Source organism: Ammospiza caudacuta, chromosome 1, assembly GCF_027887145.1.
Source record: "Ammospiza caudacuta isolate bAmmCau1 chromosome 1, bAmmCau1.pri, whole genome shotgun sequence".
Taxonomy (NCBI): Eukaryota; Metazoa; Chordata; class Aves; order Passeriformes; family Passerellidae; genus Ammospiza; species Ammospiza caudacuta.
The window spans coordinates 70,647,265-70,675,046 of record NC_080593.1 but is presented as its reverse complement, the minus strand read 5'-3'; the positions used below and the strand labels follow the sequence as shown (position 1 = coordinate 70,675,046).

The window sequence follows — 27,782 nt, the reverse complement described above, 5'->3', positions numbered from 1 at the left end:
TCCAGATAGGGCAGTACTCAAGAGTCACTGCCAAGGAGACTAAATTCTGCAAACAAAATCATGTTCCAAAGCAAAAGGGACTCAAGTTATGAATGAATTTCACTAACAAGATCACCCCAGTGAGCTCCCTCAATTTCAGTATAAAAAAAAAAATAAATTAAATTCGAGGCTTTCTGCTATTTTAAAATAGCTGTCTGGTATTTCCTATCTGCAGCACAGATCTTCCATCACACCATTACTGCTGTAGACTATAGCATTTTAGACTCCAGGACATTATTTCTGCATCAAATGTGCATTCTCAAGAGAGAATAAAAGCCTAATTTCAATTCACAGTCCTTAAGCTTTGACATTAGAAATTAAAGATAGTGAGAAACACTGGGAGGTTGCAGAAATGAGGTTTCTCGTTGGCAAAGGAGGAAAAATCGAGAAGTCTGCATTTGTACATCAGGAAGCAATGCTGTATGATAGGCAGGTAATTAGGACACCGTGCAACCAAGGACAGATGTTATCCCTCTTGTACTAGTCATTCTAGAAGCAAGAAACATTACTATGGGTGAAAGCTACCTGAAAAGAAGTGAATCTTTATGTCATGCTGACTAATACTTCAGCACTCAGCTATGGCTGGGAACTTTCAGCTGTGTCATCTCACACTGCCTTCAGTAACTGCAACTCCGGGCTGTGCAAAATGAAGGCTGATGGCAGCTAGGGGCGTGTGAGAGAGAAGGGGTGGGAGTCAGAAGAGCAGAAAAATAAGGTGGTTGTTTTTGTGAACCTCTCAACCACTGCTATATGAATAAAAACAGTAGCATCTTTATATGATCCGAAACATTGAGAAAATGACCACAGAGCAAGTAACTGATGTAAAGGATGCACCAAGGGACAGGGACACCAACGTCTGTCCTAGTTAGTACCTCGCATGAGAGCAGCTCATGTTCTCCACCTTGCACAAAGACTGAGCCCTGGAACAGACAGCAGTTGCTAATGCTTCTGTCAGTCCTCTCTGACAACACACCTCTCTGGAAAATGCTTAAAGGGCTACTTTGCTGCTGTTTCCTCTATCAACAAATGCCTATAATAAAGCACCTAATTCTTGCCTAACACTGCTTCTGGTTGTGTTAGTACTGATGGGCACTCTGGAGAAGTGCACGGGGCTTTCTCAGAGGTGTTGGGGCGCTGCAAAAGGAGAAGACAAACCTACCTTTCTCCAGTGGTACACGAGAGTGGCACACATCAGTGAGGGGGATTTGCTGCTGACATGAACTGGCACAGCTTCTCTGACTTCCATAAAATTAGCTACCTCAGCTGTAACTAGCCACACTGGTTTAAATTTCTTATTAATCCACTCCTACAACAAGCAGGGCTTATCTGCCCTTTTTCATAGAGATAATACTCGAATCTTCTGAGGAGTTTACATGAATAACTGTCAGTTAACTTTAACAGCTCTAAACAACAACTAAACCCCAGGAAGAGCTCTTCACCAAGATCCTGTACACAGATAGTCAAATCTAGTCACCATCTCAGCCACTAGACTTCAGCTCCTGGAAAACATTTCTACATTTCAACCACAGACTTCAACTTGAACTTTGAATACAAGTCAAAGTTAGACATTAACCATGAACACAAATCAGACTACTGAGATAATTTCCTAAGTCAGACCCCATTACTCATTCGGTAAAATATACATCTTAAAAATACAAGGAAAAAAGGTGAAGTACTGAAAATTAAACTAGGTGGGTCAATGCACATTCACAAGCTGATTGTCCTTCTCTGAACAGAATAAAAAAGGTGTTTATGAACAAATGATTTCAGTTTAATTCAGGAAATGTCAGAAGTCTAGGATGGGCTTTAGAAAAAAAAAAAAAACTAGGCCAGGCTAAAAAGAATGCCAGGCCTCCAGCCCTTATCACTCTAATGGCCACATGAAGTCACGTGCAATTGCTATTTGCTATGAAATACATCAATATAACGGGACAGAAAAATAAAGAAGGGACCATGCCACTGAGAACGAATCGGTATTGACAGGCTCTAGCAATCCCTGGAGCTCTTTCTTACCACACCCATTCCAGGCCATCATTAATCCTCTTCCCTTGGCATCTGTACAAAGGGACTCCTTAAATGAAATAATCCATCATCAAATAAGCTGATTATTTTTCCTACCATCCATACACAGATCTGCCACAAGAAACACACTTCAGCTGGAAACTAAGGCAATTTGTATTGACTGACTACACTGAGTCAAGCAAATACCACCTACATCTGCACTGATGGCTCCATGCTTCCCCTTGCCCCTCCAGCTTCGCCGACTCACGAGATCAGGAGGAAGAGATGATCCAGAGGCACATTCGGAAGGTGGCAAGTTCCACACCAAGATGTGGGACCCCTACAAATATAAACCCTGATGGCCAGTACTCTGCATGACTGTAGCCTCCTTAAAGGAGCCAGCCCTTCCCAAACTGCTCAACAGCTCAACCTCTTGGATACAGCTATAAGAAAGGGGAGAAAAATCCAAGTGGTATTATGCTTGTCCTGAAAGCACCAGGTGGTACATGTCAGGGCAACATCTAACAGAATTAAAATGACCAAACTGGCCAGTCACAGATTGCCAATTCCTACCACACAGTACCACAGTAAAATGCAATGCAGCTTCAAAGGGCTGAGAGTTGTCCTTTAGGTTTTATTTTTTTTTCTCCCCAGACTGCAACTTAAGTATCCCATATTGTGTCCCTCTACATGTTCTGATAATTTCAAGCATTCCAAGAAAATTACTACAAATATACCAGAGGCCTAAAAGGAGTTTCTCTAGCTGTATATCTTCCTAACTGGCCATTTCTAGAAGGCTAATATCAATGAGTGGCTAATACTACAGCATTATTCCCAGACTTTGAAAGCAAAAACTGAAAAAAGGACTAACTCGATTCCTCAGCAGCCAGATCTTTTCCCTGCCAAAGGTTTCTATTTCAATGTCTCTACCCATAGGATGGAAAGGCTTCCCCTTCCAGGGAGCACACTAAGCACTCTGGATGTTCATCAATCTGATGATCCTTCCAGGGGCAAGGATGTCAGTCTGGGACAAAATGTGAGGAGCTATTTCTAGCTGTTCTCCTCTGCTTTGTCAGAGGCCACACAGCAAAGCTACTCCCAAAGCACTCAAAGCAGGATGTAAGACAGAGGAGATGACTCAACTTCTGTTCCTCATAGTAAGCTATATATAAAAGGCTAGTTACCACCACACTTTCAAACCTGGGTTTTAAACAGAGGTGGAGATACTGAGAAAAATCACAGTGGTCCGTAGGTAACCACCATGACATGCCAGGGGAATCGGTGCGTACAATAAGCCCCCTACTGCCAAAAGGCCAACACCCTCTGCAAAACAGATCCATCTTCCTTCCTCTCCCTCACTGCGATCTCCACTGGGGCCGAGCGCTTTCCTGTCCCACGGGCACCGGGCGGGCCCAGCCCATGTCCAGCGGCTGCTCCTCGGCGCGGGAGCGGAGCGGGCTGTGCCCAGGTGCCCCGGCTCGGCTCAGCGCGGCGCCCGCTGACGGCCCCTGCCGCGCCTCAGGGGCTGCCGGCTCTGCCCCACGGCACCCCCGGGCTGGGGGACACAGAGAGGGCACTGAAGCCCGGCACCGGGGGCAGACCGGCCCTCGCCGACCGCGGGGAACTCGCTTCGCCCGGGAAGGGGAAGCCCGGGCACATCACCGAAACCAGGGCCCCCCTCCCGCCCGCCCGCGCTGCGGCTGGGGAGGAGAGGGCGGCGCGCCCCGAGGGATCGGCGCGGCCGCGGTCTCCGTCCCTCCGCCCTCGCCCCGAGGCGGGGGACCCCCAAAACCCAAGGGAAAAGCCCTCCTGCCCTGGCCTTTGTTCCGGGAGCGGGTGCCCGCGGCGCCGGGGCGAGACAAAGGCGGGGGCGCCGCGGCACCCCGCCCGCCCCGAGGCGGGGAGGGACAGCCGCCCCTGGCCCCGCCGCGCTGGCCCGCACACATGCACTCGCGCACGGCGACAACGACGAGCGGGGTTACCTTGTTCATCCCATTCCCCATGGCTTAAGCGACCCACACGCCAGCACCGCGGGAGAAGCCGTCGGCCGCTGCTGCCAGCGGCGGGTCGGCGTTCATGGGACAGTGCTTGCCGAGGGGGGACTGGGGACGGGCTAATTGCTAATCAAGGGCGGCCGCTGCTCGCCGCTGTCGGACAGAGCGAGGCGCATCCCTCTCGCCCTGGCCGCAGCCGTCGCCCTCCTGGATGCCGGGCGGCTGGGGGCGGGTTTCCGCTCGGCCGCCCCCGGGAGCGGCGAGAGCCGCGGGGCCGCGCCGCCAGGATCCACCTCCCGCCGCCGCCGCCACCGCCCCACGCGCGGTGCGGGCCCCGCGGGCCGCCCTGGGGCTTGTAGTCCGCGCCACCGCGCCGCGCCGCCGCCGCCTGCCCCAAGGAACTACACGTCCCAGCGACCCCCGCGCCGCAGACCTGCCCCACCTGCCGCGGCCGGCGGCGCCCGGCCGGCGTTCCGGGGAGGATGAATAAGCGCCGGCCGCGGTGTCTGAGGGGTGGCGGCGACAGTTCTGGCTCCTGCGGGTCGCTCCTCGGCACGGACCGCTCAGCGCCAGTGCGCCCAGGCAGGGCAGGGCTGCGGCATGCGGTGCGGGAGCGGGCAGGTGCTGCCCGCCCGCCTCTGCCATCCCGAAACCCGTTTGGTTTCGGCTATGGAAGGGCTCTGGCAGGAGGCACCAGGCCTTGGGCACCGGGGGCAGCTGCCGCAGCTGCCCGCTGCCAGCCCGTGCCGCTCCGGTGTGCCGCTGCCCAGCCGTGCCGCTGAGCTGAGCCTCCCCGGTCTGTGCCCCGTCAGGGCACCTCGGTGGCTGCGGCTCTGTCATCCCAGCCACGCTGCGGGCAAGCTGGCATCGCAGCTAGACAAAGGACATTCGTGCCCTTAACTCAAACAGACGGACACACAGGGGAGAGCAAATAGTTTGACGCAAACATCGCCAGACCACAGTGACTGAGGTGGGAAGACACTTCTGGAGGCTGCCTGGTCCAACCATCTTCCTCAAGCAGAGAAAGATGCTTTTTGCTGAGCCGTGGCAGGCGTGGCTTCAAAGCCATGCTCACTACTTCCACCCTAGTGCACAGTTCAGCGTGACATGATAGAATCATATCCCTCTACCCATGGGGATGTGTTTTTTCGAGGTGTGGTCATGGGGATCTCGTGGTTAGTGAGGGAAATTTTATCCCAAGAGTTAATTTGATAGGGGACACAAAGGGTTTAAATATGCAGGGACAGGATACTGCTGCATAAGGTCTCTCCCAATAAACAGTGCAGTAACACTACCTAAAAAATCTGAAATCTTTAGTGGCTCAAATGTAAGACAAAGGAGGATGCTGATGTGTGGCCATCATCAGATTCCCTGTGCATTTATACCTGTGTCAGTGGTAGATGTGTGTAAAAAATGAAGATGTCATTTTTTGGGCTCACCTTGGTAGGAATGGGCAGGTCAGGGGATCTGCAGTCCAGCACAGTCCAGTGAAAGGTGGAGAACATGGTAAACCCAATGGGCAGCAAGGCCAGGTATGAAATAATGGATTGATGAACTCTGTAATGGATAGACTAGTGACAGGGGACTCTTACCTAGTGTCAGTGGTTGCCAGTACAAGCAAACTCCAAGGGAACAATTTCACAACCTCCAGTTACGATCAAACATTGGCATCCTCGTGCTACTCTTGACAGCACCTCTGTTCCCCTTTCCCTTGGCACCAAGACCAAACTAATCAGAGAATGAGCCCTGTAGAAAGCTGAAGAATCACAAACCCACTCCCTGTGGGGTCAGACCAGTGCACACAGAGACAGGGATCAGGACCAGCCCGATCAAGAGCTGATGCTGTTCTCATAGAAACCAATGGCACGCCTGAAAGCCAACAGAAGTTAAGTTTGGGTACATAAAAAGGTGGAAAACCATTCCTGAACTTCTCCCTCCCTGAGGCTCAACAGAGTTTGGAGGCTGTATCATGTCATCATCAGCCTCAAAAACATCAGAGCAGTGTCTCTGTAAAACCAGGAAGAATAGCCATCAGATTTAATGTGCTACCCCTTCTCACTTCTCCCTTGCTACTGCTGAAAAGCATAGCAGTGAGGAGCTTTATCTCAGATATCAGCTTTAATATTTCATTGGCAAAGCTCTCCAGGATGTAATTGAGTTTATTCTTATGCCACACAAAATATGAATGGGGTCCAAACAGTATGAATCACAGCTTACCATAAAAACTGCGGTACACATTGTATCCCTAAACTGAAAGTTGTCAGAGGCTCTGGCAAGAAGGATAAAAAGTAAAAATATCCATAATAACTACAGGGATCTGTGTTGTGCTAAGAGGTCCAGGATAACTGGGAGGCATTGTGGTCAATTTGCTGGGTTTGTCAATTTACTTCTCTGTAACTCAGTTCCTTTATCTGCAAAACAGGAATAACATTATTTCTGACCTTTTTGCAAAGAGCCCTGGAAAAGTACTGTGCATGGGGAGTTAATATGAAATTATTACATTAGACAATACAGATGCAAGTAATGCAAGTATATCTAACTTAGTATCTGACATTTTTCTGAATAGAAAGTGTTAAACATCCTCATTCTTCTGAATGGGAAGGGTGATTCTCTGTTTTAATTTCAAGTTTTGTGACTCTCTTCAGGATGCCTACTTCAACCTGTACTGTTTTCCCATATTAAACTTTTATTGCATGCATGCAATGTTTTACAGGGAAAGAACAAAAATTAGGGTGGAAGAATATAACATACTAAAATTAAAAAGCAGTGAGAGGAAATCCACTTCTCTCTTAAACATTTACCCTTGTGTATAGTATATCCTTTGCCTCTCCACAGATCTACAGGGGCAATCCTGATACTGTTGCCAGACCTGCCTCTCTTACCCAGTTATTCCAAAAAGTGATTGTTTTAGTTCTTCAGCCAATTGTTTAATAAAATACTGCAGAATGCATTTATGGGGACAGCTCTTCAGTAAGCCTAAATCCTCAAAAGGTCTTTATTCATTGTCATTTCTCAAGATTCATTGTTACTTCTCTTATTCCTTGTGCTTTGTATCTGCATGGCTTTTAATATTTTGAAAGTTCATTTTAAAAAGCAAGCTATCCTGAGATGACTGGACTGAATAAATGAACTCAGAAAAAAGCAAAAAGCTCTGGCTGAATCTCATAGTCTTCAGTCAGTATCCCTGAAAAGAAATCACTTTAGCATTGCCTGTAATCCCACAAATCCAGGGATTTTCCTACTTCTTTGTGATATGAGGATCATAAATAGATTAATCCCCACTTCTTGACTTGACACACAAATGTATCTGGCAATGTCAAGTCTTCAACAGCAGTGACCATCTTCTAGGCAATTGCCTGAAAACTAACAACCAACCAAACTGATAATGAAACTGAATCTTCTTAAAATTCAACAAAACTTCTGCTTTGACAGCATGTTGAGTTTACTATGTTAAAAATAAGTAAGTAAATACTCTGCAGTTCTTATCTTCTGATCTCACTTTCTCTAAACCCTAAGGTCACATGCAGCCATAGGCAGAAGGCATGTCAGCTATCCGTGATCTGTCAGGAACTGATAAGACCTGGGCTGGGTTCCTGGGAAGCAGCGTCACAATTTAGTTCTCAGAGGTGGCAAGAAGGGAGATAAAAAGGATGGTTGGTCAGAAATAGCCAGTGAGATGGTTTTCCTCTGAAACAGAGCCATTTTACAGAAAGGAACTGTTTAATTAGAGATAAATAACAAAACTTTAACATTCATAAATAGCACTGGCTTTATTTTCTAACTGTGCTGAGAGGGAGATCAATGGTAGGGAAAGACCTTGGAGGACTCATGCCCTTTCTTTTAATATTTCTGCTTGGTAATAAACATTGCCAAAGCAATTCAAAACCTTTTTTCTCTGGATAGAAGAGATAACACCTTGATTTGCTCCCATGTAGCCTCAGACCAAAGTTCATTATTCGTTTGATAAATTCACTGTTTTAAGGCAAAATTTGGCTTTTACTATATCTCTGTGAATCTGCAGTAGCGTCATCAAAATCAATGATTTTGCAGCAAGCTTTAAGTCCTGAAAATGAGGGGAATTACCACTGTGGTTTACTTCAGTGAAAATCAGCTTTCAGGAAGCTGCTCTCAACAGGCAGAATAGCTGGAACACACTACTTGTACTCCTCTTGCTTCCCCTTTCCATTAATGGGTGATAGCAGCAGCTTGTAGAGTGTGCCAGGATGTGAGGGCTGAGCCAGCAGATGAGGCCAAGGTGGCACAAAGAGAAGGACTTTACACAAGGCAGGGCTTAAAAAAAAAAAAAAAAAAGGGGAACCAGCAATTCAGGAACAATGCCAGAGAATGGCTGCGAGAAGCATGTAGGATAATTTAGATGTAGGTTAGCTGCCATGGCAACCATGTACCAAATTACTCCACTTCTGTGTCTCTAAACCTGCCAGCAGCTAATTTTGTTTGTAGGTACTTCAGGCTTTAAAACAAATTAAACCACCTTAAAACTTATGAGGGATTGCAAATGACATGCAGATACCAGGACTGCTGTGGGATGCTTGGTTTAAACATTTAGAAAATAGAGATAGAAAAAAGAATAGCCCTTGAAAATCCTGATTTCAGTAAGTGACTAAAAAATACATAATTTCTTTAACAGTCATAGCAGGCAGTTTTAACCCTGCATTTGTACTGCTTTGCCTTGACCTGATATTTATCATGTCAACCTGATACTTTTACCTCAGATGTCTTTATAAGGAAGAAAGTGATGTAAGCAGCAGTTCTGTTTATTTTTCACTGCAGGAAACTGCCATGTTATAAAAAGAAAAAGACATTTTCTTTTACTCCAGGATTCTTTGTAAAATCTTACATCCCTAAGGAATAGAAACCAGGCTATCAAAGAGCATGCTGCAAGGCACATGCATATTATTAGTTACTAAGAATAGTCCATTGCTGAGTGTGAGTGAAAATATCCAAATGCATTCCCCTGATAAGTTAAGCATGTATTCCTCTCTCTGGGCACGCGTCAAAGTGTCCTCAAATGGAAAAATAATGTTATAATAGCCTAACCTCTACTTGCAGGCCATGTGCATGTAATCCTAGAGAAACACAACACCTCTATGGAGGAGGCCCACAGACCATTATGGCCATTGGACTCCTCTTGTGGGGTCCATGGAAACCCTTCAGAGTAGAAAGAGGTCAGTTTTTGTCATCTTCCCACTGAAACTTGGTGAACATCATTGAGATGTTCGGCCATTAGTTGAGAGGCATTAGGGCTTGACACCCTAAAATCAGCAGGAATCTTTGAATCAAGTGCAGCAAAAAGCTGTGGTCAATGCCAGGAGATAATTCCCTGTCCCTCCATCATCACATGATACTCACTGTACAGTGTGGTGTTCAGAAATCAGGGCCTGCCTCCAGGCAGAATGCTGGACAGAGACCTTTATTTTGATGGCATTTTCCCAGTAGCTTCTCCTTAATAGGATTTGTCTAAAGATCTGTGTTTGAAAAATTAAAAACAGTCTCAATTCTGTTATGTTTTCCTGGCCAAAATTCTAGATAATAGCCCTTAAACACCACATATGAAAAACTAATACAAACAGTTATGTGACTACATTCTCCAAGAACATTCAGTTACCCTGTGAGGCCCTTGCCCTGTTGCTTCTGTGGCTCGCTCTTGATACAAGAGTGTTGTCATGGAGCATTAAGTATTTGATCTTTCATGCAGAGTCTTCACTTGATTTCATTATTTTAGCCTGTTGCAGTTTTCTGTGTCAGCAGAGTTGCTCCAAAGCTGCTTCCAAGTTCCATGGTTACCTAAAAATTCTGGCTCCAATGCATCTGTGATTCAGCAGGTCCAGGACACTTCCTTGTGCTGTCTGGGAGTGGTCTGTGGCACAGCTGGGAACAAGAGATGAGTGGGAAGCAGAGCACAGAGCATGTTTACAGCCAAGAAACCTGTCTCTTGGAGTGTGCAGGTGTAAACCCTTAAGATGTTCTCAGGTTAAGCAGCAAACTCAGTGCCCCTTTCCTTCCTGCTTTCTGCAAGTTAAAGTTAAAAATGTGTTTTCTCTCTAAGTATATGGCCACCTGAAACACCCTGGATCAGTATGATTCCAACTACCCTCAGCAATGGTTAAACACCTTTGTGGATGTGAATCATGTCAATCTCAGGATGCAGTAACAATGCCAGGACTTCAAATTCTGCTGTTGGAAAATCCCTGTTCTTCTAACATCATCCACTGCTGACAGACTGTCCCACTGGTGTGACCCAGTTAAGTACAGATGGACACCTGATGCTGACATGTAAACCTGTGCTCCACTGCACGTGATACCAATTCAGGGTCATTAAGCAAAAGATAGATATTTTCAGATATTATAACATCCAATGTGCCTTGTCTGGCATTACAGGGACAGTCATCAGTAAAGCTGTGTCACAGAAGCATTACTAGTCTGGGATGGCTGCCGTTTGCTTTCAGGTTGGCAGTTCATTCGTCTTCTTTTCAACCAGTGCCTCCTTCTGAGGGAAAAACTCCTGGAACTGCTGATATTCTCTTCTCTGCTTACACTCTGCTCTCTAAGCCAATATCTGTCTCTTTTTGCATCTACTGAACCCCTTGCAGTTGCAGGAGATATTGGTACATCTGTCTCTGAACTCTTCAGGTGTTACTGTGATGCTTTATTGTGGTATTTTGGACTGTCAGTCAACCCTGGCTAAAGCACCAAAACACTCAGTAATCTTCTAAACTGGCAAGGGTTAATCCAGGGTCTCCTTGTGGTCTCTTCTGAGGTTTTTTGTTTGTTCCGATGCTTTGTTCCTTTGTCTGGAACTTGAGACATTTGTTGTCAGGTTGTGTACCTCTATGGTTTCACTTTCCTTTGTGGCTCCAGGTTAGATCTAGTCTCTTGAACTGCTCCTTTGACATAAGGGTATAAGAGCAGCTGTTCTAGGCCATAGCAAAGATCCATACAGCTCCATCTTCTCTCAGCAGTGGCAAGTAGTGGATACCTATGAGAAACAGGGTGAGTACAGAAGGTTCCTTCCTCTTTTATATCTTCCAGTTTCTGGCAACCAGCAGGTCAAGTTTGTGAGCCAAGGGCACACCCAGTCCCTGGACTGAATGTTAAGCTGGTGGTTTTGTGGTGACATTTACAGTGACTGCAAGAGCTCCTTCTGGAGTGACAACTGCTTATTCAGAAGCAGTTATTAGGGCTGTATTTTTCGCATATGCACTCTTTTGTATTTATCAGCACTGTATTTTTCTGCCATTTTACTACCCAGTCAGTTGATAATGTGAGATTCCTCTGTTACTTCTCAGGCAGATTTTGGTTTTGACTGTTGGAAACAGCTTTCTGTCATTAGCCACTTTGGCTATCCACCATCTTTTTCCAGCCCATTTGTGGATGTGTTGAACAATGCAGGACCTATCCTGATCTCCTGTGCTTGCCTTTTTGAAAATTCCTTTAACTGATGATCAGTAGCTCCCACCTTTGTTTTTCATCCTCTAACCCATTACTAATTCACAAAAGGATCTTCCTTCAAGCAAAGGCTTTTTAATGAGCCCTCTGAGGTCTGGGGAATCCTCTGAAAAAATTTCTGAAAAATGCTAATATACAAATGCTGGGGGAAATTGGAGTTCTGGAAAGCAAGGAGATATATTTGCCTTTGAGACCAGAAAGGTTTTATTCTTCTTATGTTTAAACTTCCCCTTAACCTGAGAAAATGGTGTAGTCTTCCAGAGCACTACTTGTGAAAAGGCAGCATATTTCCACTGAAACCCATCTGGCAATGCTGATAACGTGGGCTGAATGTTCAGTTTATTAGTAGAATTATGTTATTAGTAGAATTATGAAAGATTTGGTTTTTTTTTTCAATTACTAATTTCTTTGAACCCTGTTTTGTAAGCAAAAATACTTTTGTCTCTTCATAATGAACAATTGTACTCTGTTCAGAAGGAGTCAAACCCACTGGGAGGGCATGCAGTATTTAAACTCCAGTCAGACATGGGTGGAGTTAATGCAAGTTTATACTCAAGTCCATGAAGGCACAGTCAGGGTTTGCATTTTTACTGCCTAGCAGGAACAGCTTATGCTGCCAGTGAAGTCAGAGTAGCTTAGTCACTGATTTCAGTAGGAAAAGGAACACCATTTGTCATACAAGATACACTTGACCTATCTTTTTGTAAATAATGAAATAAGATGTTTCAGGAAATTTCACACTGTCTTTTTTCATTTGATTATTATTCCACCTGCTTTGATGGTAACTTTATTTGTCATCTGTCAGAAAATGAAACTCAGTTTATACTCTTAATATCCGAATAGAGCTATAATGCATGTACATGGGCTTGTATTTAGGAGTGGTGCCAACACTGAGTAATTTTAATATATCATATGGTTGATAATATCTGAAAAAATATTCTACAATAAGTCACTATAGAAATGAAGGTAGGTTTCCTGTGTGGCTTACAATATTATACTAAAATACAAAAGAAACCTGACTGGGTTTCAGTTATGAAATAATAGATACTGAACCATTTTCAGGTTTGCTCCATATTGCCAAAGTGTTTAAACAGGTGTGTTTCACAAAGTTTGTGAAACAAAAGCTCACGTCAAAGTAAATCAACATTAGGAAGCAAAACCAATGCTGAGTGATAGTGCTTAAAAACTGAGAAACAAGAGTGGTTTTAAACAGCAACTGAAAAGATGCTTTGATGTTTTTTAAAGCACTTCCCTAGAGTCTAAAATAATTTTAGAGTTTTCTGTGATTATGTACAAGACACTGCATCTTATATCAGGGTAGCTCTGTAGTTTGCATTATGCCCATCAAACATTAACTTTTTTATTGTAATATGAGCATGTCAGCAGTTTTTGAAAATTAAGAAAACATGCTTATGAACCCAACTGCTAAAACCCACTATTTTTTATCTAGAGCATATGTACAAATGGGGAAAAGCACAATAAACCTAAAAGCCTCGTTAACTTCACTTGACCAGCAATTATATTTATGGTTTGTAGAAACAGGCAAACTCCTTTGCAGTGAATGAAAGGGTAGGCCAAATATTGTTGGCTGAATTCAAGTGACATCTGTAATCAACACCTTAACTTGCTGACAGCTGAGAAAGCAGCGTTCCCTTGCACTGTGAGGTGAACACCTCCCCTTGCTGCAGAATGACAGGTGGCCTCCCTCTGGAACACAGGGCTCAGCAGCAGCATGGGCAGGAGGAGTATTTGGGTCAAAGAGTGCTAGCAGAGGCAGAGGTGGATAACGTGACCTGAGGAGAAATTAAGAAAATCTTGAGAATTCTGTCTGATTTTACATAAGTCCCTAAAACCTTCAGTTCATTTGAATTCACTTAAGGCAAATGGCTTCATGCCTTTTTAAGTGTACAGAAACCTTGTGACGGCAGGGCTTGCATCGTGTAGCTCTCTGACATGACTTAGGAAGATAAGACATGAACAATGGGGAGTTATTAACATGAATAATTTTCCATGCAAATTGGAAGCACTGCAGAACAATAGGATGGCTCTGGCTTAACGGCATCAGGTTTTCTGCAGAGTTGAATAGAAAATATCACAGTAGGAAAGAAATAATGGAGTCAAAAGCTGCTAGAATAAAACTGCTTTGAAAAATTAGCACAGGCAGGTGCTAATTGGACCCCAAGATCCCTTTTCCTGGAAGTGTTTCCAGAGATTTGGTGCCCAGAAAATAATGCCTGGAAAGCCAGAGCTAAAGAAAAACCACAGCTTTTCCAAACCTGAAGAAGTTTACAAATACAATGCATGAATCTAAACATCTTCACCAGATTCACCTTCATTCCACACCTTGGGGTCAGCAGGATTATGACAGATGCATTTGCATCTATATTAAAAAAATATGTTGCATCCTTCAATATAGGAAACAGAGAAGCAACATGAGAAAGATGAGCAAGTTAACTTTTCTCCATGTCTCTTGGTGTGTTGTTGTATTCAGGAGAAAGGATGTAGGAAAGAGGAGGGCTAGTGGAAGATGAAAGCTACATGTTCCTTGGGGTAGGTAGTTGCTGGTTCTGATTTTCCCAAGGCAGTACCTCTGTTACATGGGATACAGGTCTCAGCTGAGCAGCAGAGCTGGTGCTAGTCCAGGTGGCAGTATCTTATACTGGTTGAAACATCAATCCCAAGAAGTTCAAGGGGGAAAGTGTTCTCACAAAAGATAACAGCTCCCTGCTGTTCTATTCCCTGCCTGTTCTGTCCCATCCTTGCTGAAGCCTCCTCCACTTACACACACCTGACACCCGTAGGAGTGATCTGACAGAAGTGTTTCCATTTGACATTTTCATGGACAGTCTACGGAGCAGCAAGACGCTCTCTGAAACAAGCAGACCTCTTTTGATTTATTCACTCCAACAGTGAGGATAATTTTAGAGCACAAATGACAGGAAATAATTTTTTGTGCAGTTCATCAGGAAATAGAACAGGGCAAAGCACCAGCTACTAAGGAACAGGAGCTGTGACATGCTGCCCATGCTGCATATTCAGTGCCTCTGCCTGTAAAAGGAATTCAAAATATAACATTCATAAAAAGGGTTGATTTTGCTGAGTCAAATCAAACTACTGTACAACTGTGTGTTCAAAAACTGCCAATGTAGTTTTTGTTCTCTTGGAAACCAAAAGGTGACAATCAGCCAGTTCCAGTCCATCAAGTGCAACACTGAATGAAATCAGCAGGGCTGTATCGCTTGCCCCTAAGTCTGAAAGGTTTCCTCAAATTGCTGATATAGAAGAGATCACTCAACCATTTCTAGTACTAGGGAAGGAGGGAGGGCAAGATGGAAGGAATTAGACCCTTGGAACAAGACTGCCATATGTCTGTGTTTGGGAAGTCTACACTGCTGCTGCCTCTGTGAGCCTTTCTGTGGTTACAGGCAGGATTTCAGTCTCTGTGCACCTTCTGGTGCACTTGGCAGTCTGGCACCTTCAATGCATCCTTGATTATCTACTGAAAGCCTTGATGCTAATTCTTAAAATTAAGAAGATGTTTTCCTCTGCCCATGTGAAATGAGAAAGTGTAAATTTGTTTGCATGTCAATTTCTGTTGCAGTAATGAATCATCACTCAATACAACAGCTTTTGTATTTTGTACACAGGTTTTCTGCCTATGTGGAAGAAAGATTACCCTGTTTCTGTAGTCTGATAGCATAAATCCAGCCAGATCCCTTAAGTTTGTGATGGCTTCTTTCCTTCATGAAACTTTTCTCCACACTATCATATTATGTACCTTAATATATTTTATGCAAATCCACCACTTTCAGAGAGGCCAGAATATAATGTGACACAAAAGGAGTGCTCCTGTACATTGAGTCAAGGCATGAAAGTCCTTGCTTCCAAAGCTTGAACTTTTTCATGCAGAACTGAATCAAATACCATCTCCTTTAGTTGGTTACCTAGCTGCACAGAGGTAAAATCAGGGGAAAACCCCTTCTTCAGCACAAGTGATGATGACAGCTGTTCCTCCAGAAGGTGGAATTCTTCCATAGTGACTTTAGAATAGTGTCAGATTTAAAGTGGCCTTTGGCTCTTCTTGGCTTTAGACACAGATCTCTTTTTAGTGAGCCTTCAGTGACTCTCTTGTGATGTTAGTTTGGTGGCTGACCAGCGAGAAGGTTGCTATTTCAGCAAAAATACAGGAGAAATGGTGACAGCTGCGTGGGCAGCAGCAAAATCAGAAGCACTACACTTCTTGGAAATGAAAGACAGGCTTTGAAGCTACTTCAAGATTAGGAAACAGAAGAAAACTATCCAGTTCCTGAGACCAGGATGCAGCCTTAGCTGCATCCAAACATCAACTTGACTGGAGTCTCACCTCACAACTACACTCACTGGCGCATTGGCAGCAAAGCCTAGATGCACAACCTTGTGAGGAGCTAATCTAAACTTAGACAAGATGCATGTCCCTCCCTAGGACCTGAAATGTTACTCAGCAGTTGAATTAAGATCCAGGATGCTGTTTAGCTGTAGGCCTGATGCATGCTTTGCTTGCTTGTTGTGTGCCTATGACATTCAAGCTATTGTTTCATTATTTTGTGGCCCTCTGAGACACCCTTTTTATAATACAGTAGTTCTGCCTTGCCTTGGGTGTCACAGTGCCTGTGGCATGGAGGTGAGAAAACTGAGCTGATCTAGCACCTATACAAGTACATGGTCTCACTAGTTGTGCAATGTAACTCTCAGTCTCAAATAATATTACTTATGCATTTTTTCCATCACAGTTAATATTCTTAGTAGTTTCAATTGTCATCTATGGGTAGAATTTTCAAAACCGCAGAGTGTCAGCCTAACTCTGCTTTCAACAAAATCGACAGTATCTTTATTGACCTTGAGTTTCGGTGATGGCTGTGCACTATAAAGCATTTAATCTTGTATTGGGCCAAAAAGAACCTCCAAAAGAAGACCTGCTGCTGACAGCATTGGGCTAATTAAATCTTTCTTTTTAATTCTGTCTCTGCTTCCCCAGAATATTTTAAACATTGGGAAAAGTATCTGACCATGAACATATCAGACAAATGTGGACAGGTCAATCATTGAAAGCAATAACATCTGCAAAATCACGTAAGAATTAACTGTCTGTCTACCAATTAAAATAAATTTTGTTTTCTTATTCCCAGTGCTCAGAGGAGCCTTTTAGAAAAGTCTCAACTCTTTCTGTGCCATACTTTAGGGCTTATACAAAATTGCTTTTGACCTGCCATTTCTGAAACCTCATTCATTGACAACTTCTGGCACTTTGTCCTAATGCTGAAATCATCCTTTTAAAATTAATGATTGTACCATTCTCCAACATCCTACACAGTCTTCTAGAGTTTCGTGCCGGTCATAGGGAGGGTGGTTAAGCACTCCAACAGGTGCCCAGAGAGATTGTGTGCAGCCAAAACCCAACTGGGCAAGGCCTGAGCAACCTGATCTGTCTGTGACATGCTCCCTGTTTTGAGCAGGAGCTTGGACTACGTGACCTCCAGAGATCCCTTCCAACTTCAATTAAGTCTTGGACTCAATGATTCTCCTTCTTTTTCCCCGTGTACCACCCACTGCTAGGGGAGATCTCACACAAAAATGCAGCTATTGTAGCTCTCCCCTGCTAGCCTTGGCCTTTCACAATTGTTTTTTCCCTAATAAATACTCTGCTTCAGTATTTTCTCATGGTGTCTAACCATCAGTTTAAAGACAACACAGACAGAACTTCAAGCTTTTCTTCCAAAATCCTCCAGTTCAGTCCCAACGTTAGGTACCATCTTTTTCTTGTCCAGCTTTTTAAGACTACATATTCAAGCTGAATCTAAACATTGCCATTTCTTTGTACATTAAATCTCCTAAACTCATTCCTCCCTGACAGTAATGAGGGACCTAACATAGGGTTCCAGAGATGTGAGCTTTATATTAGTATTACATCTACTTCTGTACATCATTTTGTGGGGGTTATTTGGTTGGGTTTTTTCTGCATTTTGGTGAGTCACTTCAAATATTCTACAGTTTCACAGATTTTTTTTCTGCTTTCCATTTGTTTTTTTCTTTTATTAAAAGGCTTAATCTTTTAATTGTCTTAATCAGACAATTTTTTTAAAAAGGTAATTTCTAAAAACTAAAATTAAGATTAATACCGTGGTCTTAGCTCTCCTTCTAGTTCTCATGTCATATCTTTACTATTGGATGACAGGAAGGGTGGTTGCAAAGATAGTGAATTTAAGATTCATAACACTTGGTGTTGTTTCCTGCATTTCAGTAAGTCCACAGTGCAGAGCTTCATGTGAATTAGGAGTGCTTCAGTTGAAATACATGAAAACTTTGAGACATCTAATTTACATTTTGAAAGCAGAGTCCTTTATTTAAACTTGCCTTTGGTATCTATTTACCTATTGAAGTCCAAAGGGTAAGCATAACTGAAAGCTGCACCTCAGAAAAATAGGGATGGCACTATTTCTACTCTCAACCTTCTTCAGAGTATGACAATTTTAACATCTTTCCAGCAAGGAATATAATTTAAATATGTTTCTGTGGAATAACTGGATATCCACTATTTTGAATGAGTGGAGAGATTTAAACAGAATTTTTTTTAAAAAGCCCCCCCCCAAAAACCCCAAACAACAAAACACCACCATCAGGTTGTACTGCTTCAGTTCTTAAAGGGCAGCCTTTTAAGACATGCATCTTTTCTTATGCTGCAGCCTTTCAGAAGATATTCCACTTTCTAAGAAAATCAGTGAGAGTAACTTCTGTAATTTCATCTTGGTCCTGTAAGTTAGGCTAGGAAATGCAGCTGAAACTAAAATCTTCCATACAGTTTCTGTTTTCTGAGAGTATTTTTGAATATCAGGTGACATATGTGGGTGGGGGAACTTGAAGATTAGCTTTAATCAAATCTCAGCTTTTGCAGGAACTTCCCAAAGCCTTTCTCACCCTTTTCTCCCGACTGAAACATTTTGCTAGTTTTGGGTGCATTCCAATTAGAACCTAAAGTATTGTATTTTGGTTTGCTGTCTTGCGATGTTCCAAGTACTCCCAAGTTTCATTTCACCATTCAGACCTATCCCTTTGGCCTTCTACTGTGAAGCTGGCCCTAAAATATTACTTCTGTATCTGAGATACAGACCACATTCAAACATATCTGGTGATTTCCAGAAGACGTTTAGTCTGAATAAGGAAGATAAAAAATTGATCTTCCACCACAGGCAGTGAAGACAGAATTAACAAGACTGAAGAAAACTGAACCTGTAGAGAAAGCAGATTCTTGATACCATTTTAGAAAGAAAAGATGAAAGGTAGCTTCCCTATGTTTCCGTGTAGAAATTTCACTCATTCAGTAGTGGTCAGCAGAAGAACATTCAAATACAAGAGTGTAGTTTCATAAAGTGAGAGCTGAAGAGTGAACAAATACTCCAGAACAAAGTAAATGCTTTTAACCATCTTTCTCATATGAAAAAAAAAAATTAATAAAAGGAAAGGGCAAATGTAAAGTTAGAGCTGGAACTTGTGATCAGAAAGAATATACTTGGGAAAAAAAAAATATTTCACACAAAAAAGGCCCAGCAGGAAAAGCTATTAAAATGAGTCCTTACAGCTATTTAGTGTGTAATATAATAGATCTCTTTTCTGGCTGAGAACTTTCAAGATGTCATAGAACACGTAGTAAATCATACCAGAAGCCACCAGTTTCTTTCCAGTGATAACTGGTTAAACACACTGTGATTTTCCTCCTCGCTTTAGCTTGCCTTCAATTGCTCATGCCTTTTTTTTGGCTTTCTCCTTCCTCTCACCTCACAAGTATTATTTTTTATCTGCTTTCCTCATTTAACATCTTGTCTTGCCATCATGATCTTTTCCTATTCCAGCTCCTGGTCTCTTTTGCAGACAAGCTTTTCTTGTCTGCCTGTTTTTCCTCCCAACACAAATAACCTTGATTATGCTCTATTCTTAATTCTGCTACTTCTACAGATTTTTTGCTCTCATTTCTGTTGGAATAAGATTCATTAGGAAGCAGATAAATACAATTTTTATCAGTTAGTAAAATGCCTAAAATTCACATACACATTGCCAATATTCACATACAGGACATTGACAGAAATGTGAGCAGCAAATTTTTCTCCTTGAAATCAGTGCAATGTAAACAAAGCTTTTCCTGTTGATTTTAAAAATGTATTTTTACTCTATCAATTATTTCTAGTTGTTACTGTCCAACTGCTCTGTTATTTCTCCTTTTTTTTTTTTTTCCCGCTATGTACCATTATTAGTTTGGGTTTGTTTTGATTTGTTTACATTGCATCAGTGAGGTTTTCATGCTGGGTGGAGTTTGCTTTTTCCAAACCATCCACTCAGTTTTTCTTCCTTAATGCATTTTAATTTCTTTCAACTAATTCATCCTACACTAACAGTGTTTTCCCATAACTAAATACAGCTATTTCTTGCAGGCTTGATACTTGAAACATGGAAGAGCTCTTTCTTTTAGAATTATTTTGTAACATGGTGTCTACTTAGCAAATGCACCTGACTGATCATTTTGGATACTCCAGGTATGTTGCACATGGTGCCTGTAAGCACACTATCTAGAGCTGGCTTTTTTAATTACATCCCAGGCTTCCATCAGTTCAGTTCCTGGCAATTGAGTTCGACTAAACTGTTTTCATCATAGTCTCTAGTGGCTTCTTAACTGCAGCTTACAGTTCTAGCACTGCAGGCTTCCAGTTCTTGGTCTGTTGGCTGTTCTTGGCACAACCACATCATTTTTGAAAATTTCACACTCATAGGTTTCAGGGTCTCCATTTTCTCCTGATTCCCCTCCACCCTCTATGACAGCTCACAAACTCTTTGGAGGCATCTTCATTCCACCCCAGCACTGCAAGGAGTATGGGGTGTTCTATCAAATCCTGGGTTTGATTCCCTTCTCCTGCCCCTTACCTCTGAATAATCACTCCCCTGGGTCACTTAACAACTTGATACTCATCACTTACAGATCCACATTTCCACTCTAGGCATGAATCATTTTAGCCAGGCTAACAACTCAGCCTGTCTTTCCCAACAGCTCACTCTGGCTGTGTAATCATCAGTGGAAGCTTAATATGGTTAATTGTTCTCCCCCAGTAATTGCTTTCCCTGGCTTTGGCAACACAGTCTTGCACCACACAAGTGTTTCAGCAAAGACAAACTTTCCACAATAAGATTTTTTGTTTCATCCCATTTTTTGAGACACTTCTTATTCTTGCTTTTTTAAATCATGTGAAATTTAACCCAATCAGTAGGACCGATCACAGTCTATACCCTAATCTAGTGACTGCATGTTTCCTACTGAAATGCTGAGTATGAGAGGTCCTTTCAAGTATCTTGTTACATTTGTCACATTTTGAGATCTACACCTTTGCTTTTTTCTTTTATCTTGCTGATGTGTGCCTTCATGTTTCCCTGCAAAATGCTCCATTACAACAAATGTGAGTCCCAATTACGCAAACAGTGAGATAATTTAAGTTCCATCTTCCTTACCAGATTGTGTTCCACTGTTATGTTTTTGGGTTACTCTTAGATTATAAGCTCCAAGATGAAAGAACCACCCTGAAAGCAAAGAGGTTTATGGTACCTATGTAACAATTCCAATTTTAATAGAAATATATGAAAATTAATAATGTCTTGTCCTTGTATTATTGTATGCTTCTGTACAGAGTTCCTAAATATATATATTATAAAATAGTACTCTGGGCAAGACTTATAAATGCTTGCACATCGCAAATAATTGTGTATCAAGTTATTTAATTTAATCTTATTTACTTACTAGAGAGGATGCATCCCATATTTCACCACAGTCAAGTAAAATGACTCCATAGAATATGTATGCTCAGTCTGGAAACCCTGGGAATCAATAAGCCATTAATAAATACAGTACAAATTAAGAGCTCTGATGAGCTCCCTAACACTTATACCTGAGCAGATTTATTTTAGAATACCTTTTTTATAAATCAGCATTGCAGGATAATGTCTACATAGGCTAACTATTGGAATATGATATGAGTGCCAAGTGAAGTGACTATGCTGTTGCATGAGCAGAAAAATAAAAGTTCTTTGCATATAAGGATTTACTTAAACAGTGAAAATTCTTGATCTATATATGAAATTTTATAATAGTGTAATTGGAAAGAACTGCTACAGAAGAATATCCTAAAATTGCTGGAAAATAAAAATGTGAATTGGCAACTAAAGAACATTTATAAATACACCATGTAACCACTTTACAGAAGCATATGTAAAAAATTTAGGAAAAAATGGCAATGATAGAAATAGCTTAAGGAAATAAAAATTCTGCACATTATGAAAACTTCTTAAGAAGCAGAAGTAATTTGACTTTTAGATTTTTTTCTGAATTTAATGAGTTTGCTTTCATTAAATGCTCTATGGCATGATATATTGAATGTAACACTACACTCTGCTGAGTGACATACCTGATTTAAGGAGGTGCCAAGATAAGGAAAATAAAATAAACCTGTGCTTTTCACCTTTCAGGAAGTTCTTACAGGATCCAAAATTGATAAACGTTTTTATCAATATTTGATTATTTCTTAATACATCTTCTGCTGTCATCTACCTTATAGTTTTTGTAAGATGGGAAAAAAGCAGCACTGTGCTTTTTCTAGCCCTTCATCTATAGTAAGTTCAAACCACTAACTTTTCCATTATCATTCAGCTAGAAAATTATACTTTGGTCTAAAGATGCTGTGAAATAAATAGAAATACTTCCTTTGGTTTGGAGAGGTTGAAAATTATTTCTTTTTCTGAGTTGCTATCACAGAACAAATTGTTTAAATGAAGGTAAACTTTTATATAAATTTTCACCCTAAACACAGCATAAGATAACGTCCACAGTTAACTTGACCCAGAGATCTGTAGTCATAAGCAGACCTGGAAATAAATGTGGAAATAATTTCTAGATGTATTCACAAGGAGCTGAGCTACAGCTGGTTCCTGTCCCACTGCACCCGCCCAGGTATTGACACATGTACAGGTACAGATATCTTCCCTGCATGATGTCTCACCAGTCTGTGACCACATCTGGTACATGAAATTCCTGCATCCCTACTAGTAAACCTAGGCTTCATTTTTTAATTCTGCAAATATCAGAGGCCTCCTCTCCTCTTCTTTCATCTGATGAAATCTCAACATGTTCACTCAGCTTTTCCCCACTGCTTTGTGAGGCAAAAATTCCCATCAATTTCAGCAACGTGCTTTCACCAGCTTTCCAAACTTGTTTTTTCCAGGGAGTGGGACCAAGATGCCAGCTTGTTTCACCATGGAACAACTAGTAGGCTTAGGACTCAAGTCTACAGGTCTTCCAAGTTCAGTTTCATCTACCGGTGTGCACTGAAAAGTGCCTACAGAGATGCCTTAGTTTCTCTGAAGCAATTTCTAGGTCCTTTACACCCCTCTCACCTCTTGTCCAGCTGCCTGGGATTCCCCCAGCTGCGGCTGAGTGTGGATTTCCCCCTAAATGGGGAAGTTCCCCAGAAGAGACAGGACTTACAGAGAAATAAATGCATGTATCCAGTTGTACTGAGCATCTAAAAGATTCCCCAAGGGACTAACAGGGACAATTATTTTCTTCCCATGAGCTACTTCCTCTCTGAATTTTGTGCTCACCCTTCAGAAAGAAGGAAAAAAAACACATAAAAAGCAAAGACTGAAAAATAAGTACAAGAACCTCAATAGCCTAGCAGAGATGCACAGTCAGAAATGGAAGCAGGGATAAAGAGGATCATGCATGCAGATATGGCGTTTCTGCCTAATACTGGTTTTGAGAAAATAGCCTGGGCCCCTGGGAGCTCAGCCTCAATAAAGGCTGAGGACAACCTGAGGACCACATTCTGCTCTTTCACATCTGAGAAGCAGAGAGGAGAGATGACACTCTCAGGAAAGCTGGAACAGGGACAGTTGGCCCATGTAACAACTTTCATATCCAGCCCAAGATATTTCTGGAGGAAGTAAATCAGAACAAGAGGCCAGTCCAACTGACCTTGGAAGGGATCTGGCTGTGTCTGCAGGTCCATTTTTCTTGCTAATGATGCTACTTTTGTAAAAATACTGCCTTGTTGCTTAGCCTGATTATGACACATTAATCCAGCCCTACTTCTGAAGAATCAATAGGATTTTGATATCCGTGGGATCATGAAAATCAAGATCCATGCTGCACCAGACATTGTCCTGCTGCATTTAGTTTAACCTCACTGAAATGTGGATGAGGGCAGAAGAAAATCTGTTCATTTGGTGTAATTTTTTCTCTATTATCTACTACTTTGGAACTTCCCCTTTTGTTCCACTTTATTCTGTGTTCTGTCCTCACAATTCACACACTTTCTATTCTCCATATTCTTCTTCTTTCATTTTGGTTTAATGATTCAGTCGCATCTTCTTTGGGGTCAAGACCAGCTTCACGTGGTGGATGTGTGAAACATGGGGGCATTTACAGGAACTTGGAAGCATTTCTATAAACATTCCTATCAAAAAGGAACATTTTAAACAAGAATTTGGGGTAGGGGTTTGGGTTTTTTTCAGATGAAGTAGTTTCACAGAGTGTCTTCAGTGGTTTCCCTTTGTAGAAAGAAAGAAACTAAAAATAATCATTATTAAAGCTTAAGGGTAAGATCTGAAGAGTTTCAGAACGAGCTTTAATTACCTCAGTGCTTTTTGTGTCTGATAGTGACATCTTTTGTTTACACTTAAGTAGTGCAACCAATATTCTTTATTCTTGCTGTGAAGAGCAAACTTTGTAGCTCCACTTCAGTGGGTATACATTACATAGTATGAATTCTTCCACCCATAATTCCAGTTTTGCCTTTTCTCATGTATCAATGATGAAAGGAAGATTCAGACAAACACTGAAATTAATAACTTAAATATTCTGTTTCTAAATCAGATCCTGAAGCTTCCAACTTGACATCCTACTTCCTTTCTTGCCTCTACACTGCATCTTGAGAAGAAAAATTTTCACTAGATCCTTATGCCACAGATACTAATCCATGTTATTACTTTCTCCCCATACTTTAAGTAGGCATGACTGAGAAAGAGCCACAGGGGAAAAAATCTGTATTAATAGTTTCCTGTGGGTGTCTGTCAATATATCACAGTCTAAATCAGGGACTGACTTTTATGTGAAGAATACAAAAATTAAAGAAATTAAAAATTAATAACATGAATCTCAATAACCCAATTTTAATATTCTCTTCTTTTGCATGCACAGATATTTTAATAGTGACTCCATTACCAAAGAAAAAATTAACTTTAATCAAACGTGAAACCAAAAATCCTAGAAGGTAAAAATGCTGGTCAGAGTCAAACAGTTATTTTGATATTTTACACTAAGAAAAATTTTTAATTTTATGAAAGAAAATAAAGCAGTAAAATGAGTATCAGTTAGAGATTGAACATTACTTTACACACACCAGTCTTGCCTGGAGATATTTGGGTCCATATTATGCTCTCTTTCTCTTCAGATTGATGAAATAAGCAGTGAACAAATGATATAATGGAATATTTAGACCCATGGCAAATAAATGTGACTCTTTACTAAGCAGTGCAGCGAGATCTGTGTGCAGGTGTTCATGTCAAGCCTTTTCAACTATAATCTGTTGCAATCTTTCTCCTAGAGTCTTGCTCCATTATGGATTTGAGTGCACCAAAAAACCTTCCCCTCTGGGGTGAAAAAACACCCCAGATCCAGGTGGCAATCATGCCACATGGCCATGTCTTGGTTTACCTCAGTGAAAGACCCAAGACAAGTTCTGCAAGAGCCACCAGAATGCACCTCTTGGTTAGCCTGACACACACCCTGGGCCTGCTGCTACTGTACCCTACTGAGGAAATAGGTACATAACTTATTTTCTTACTTGAAATAAGTACATAACTTATTTCAAACTGCTAGGTAGCAAGTTGGAGCGCTAAATGCCAAGGCAAGGGTAAATGCTGCATGGTTTTATTCAAATATGCTCACATTATATCTTCAAATAACTTTGCCATGTGTAGCACAGTTATGGGTGAAACCAGTAGCTGCCTCTAGTGTAATAACCATGTACCAAAACCCCTCAACAGATTTGACTCTTCTCCCCCATCTGCTGCTCTGTTGTCCCCTCTACAAGTCACCCTGTTCTAAGGGCAAATTCCCTTAGACACCTCTGGTTCTCCATTCATTATGTCCTCCAGAAGGCTTTTGCCAGTTGTCACCAAGAAACAAGGATTTATTTTGAGACTTCAGACAGGTGAGCCTTTCTTTCACCAGCCATGATGTGTTTCTTATTCCTCGAAATGGGCAAGTGTGTGGCAAATGAAGAGCCTGCCACTTTTTTTGCCACTTGAACTCAAATGCAAAACCAGCTGAAACGGCCACCTTCTCCACTTCCCTAAGTGGCCTGTCAACCAGACTGTGCAAAGCACTTGTACCTACACAAAAAGAGTGGAAAATCTCTACAGTGCTGTCCTAGGTTAAGAAAAAGGACCCCCTTGCAATTGTATGTGCAACTCTACCCTGCTCTGAAAACTCTTCTGAGTGGGAGTAGGGAGACAAGGCAGAAAGCTGGCTCAGCTCCTGAGAGTGCCAGATGGCAGAGAAAGCTTGTGATGAGATGCAAGGCACAGAGAACTTTCCAGGACAGCAAAGTTCCAGAAAGTACCACCAGGAAAACAAGCCTGTGGGAAAAGCAAGTCACAGTCTTTTCCAACCAAAATCAGGCTCACTTTAGGTATCATTGACCATTCAGTCTCTTGCTGTCCTGAAATACTGAAGAGAATGACCAACTACCAGATACAGATGGGGGCAACCAAGCAGCTTATATTTTCCAAAATCTTTGAGATACTCTAAATGCCTTTCCTTCATGCCCAAGCCAAACATCTTCTAAAGAAATTCCATTAGCACTCTAGGGTTCATACAAACTGTTTTCTATTGATACAAATGTCAGTTCATCTACTTGTGGTAGAAGGACCACAGTGATTTTCAAATCAGTTCAGATCGGGAAATGCACCAGATAATGACAGCTATTTAAAGAAACACCACACAATTTCTACACACTAACCAGGAAGCAGATTCCTCCTAGCACACAGAATGAAAACAAAACCTTCCACAGCAGGGCCTCTTGTATTTTCTTTGCTGTCATCAGTTTATTGACTGGTCCCTGAGAAACTTCTCTTTACAACATTGCCTTTTGCTGTCATTCTACTACCACTCACTCAAAACCTGGACGAAAGCACAAAATGATTAAAGGTGATCTCAAATCTGTGACACTTGCAAGATATCTGAAGCTGTTTTGCCATAGACTTCCTCTGAATAGTGCTGGGCAACTTGTTTCATCATTGTGTTGAGCCTAATGCAGGAACAATTTATTTTTCACCTGAGTACAGTAATAGCAAATACTGTGCCAGTGGAGTAATTCAGATATCATAAAACAAACATAAAATTTTGTTTGCAACCTTTAATGTGCTCTTCAAAGAAAAATTGCAGGTGAATGAAAGAGTGGTTGCCCTGCACTGGGAGCCGAGTGCTAACATTTAGGAGTTTTCTATCATGAATAACCTCGTTGTGACCTGTGAGCTGCAGGGAGCATACACAGCACCTTTATCATCCTTGCTACCTATTGCTTCTCACTTGCAGAGGATGTGGGTGCTGTGGGTTACCAGAAAATGTTGGTAGAATATGTTCCTCTTGCTTGAGAGAACAGTTCACAGCAAAACTAACCGTTCCTGAACAATTCCATACCACAGCCTTGGATCTCATTCATGCCTGCATGGGAGTTATCAAGCACAGGGCTGGGACCTGCAGACTCTCCTGGCTGGAGAGATGTGCTGGTTTTAATCTTACATACTGTTTCAGTGGAGACTTGGGTATGAAACTGTGCCTGGCACACACCTGAAGCAACAAGGCAAGAAGTGCCTTCTGTAACAGCTGTAATATACCCAACCCCATAACTATGCAGGAAGACTGGGAGGAATAAGGACTTTCCTGGAGCCAATATACCAAAGGGCAAATTTTTTTCCATGCCTCCAAACAAGAGGTAGGTCTAGATTTGCTTCACCATCAAGTGGGGACTTCCCTTGATGGGAAAATCATGAGTATATAATGAGCTTCTTTGTCATAGTGTTTTTCCAGGCAGGTCTAAAAAGGACTAGAGTAGCATCTACAAATCTAACCCTTGATATTAAATGGAATTAATTACAGAAAGTTCAATGAAAATTTCTTAGCACACTGCATTTGTGGAAAAAAAAACCCAA

General features: G+C 41.9%; 1 protein-coding gene across 2 annotated transcripts in view; it reads right to left on the bottom strand.

The window, feature by feature from the left end:
• DUSP22 (dual specificity phosphatase 22) overlaps positions 1 to 4,252 on the bottom strand; it is a 43,202-nt gene extending 38,950 nt beyond the window's left edge. The window contains exon 1 of one of the 2 annotated variants that reach the window (XM_058800345.1): positions 4,023 to 4,252. In XM_058800345.1, coding sequence (XP_058656328.1) covers positions 4,023 to 4,043 — 21 coding nt within the window. In that variant the 5' untranslated portion in view covers positions 4,044 to 4,252. Of the gene's footprint in view, positions 1 to 1,198; positions 1,391 to 4,022 lie in introns of those variants that run through there. The other variant, XM_058800337.1, reaches the window with a different exon arrangement.
• Positions 4,253 to 27,782: the final 23,530 nt, after the last annotated feature.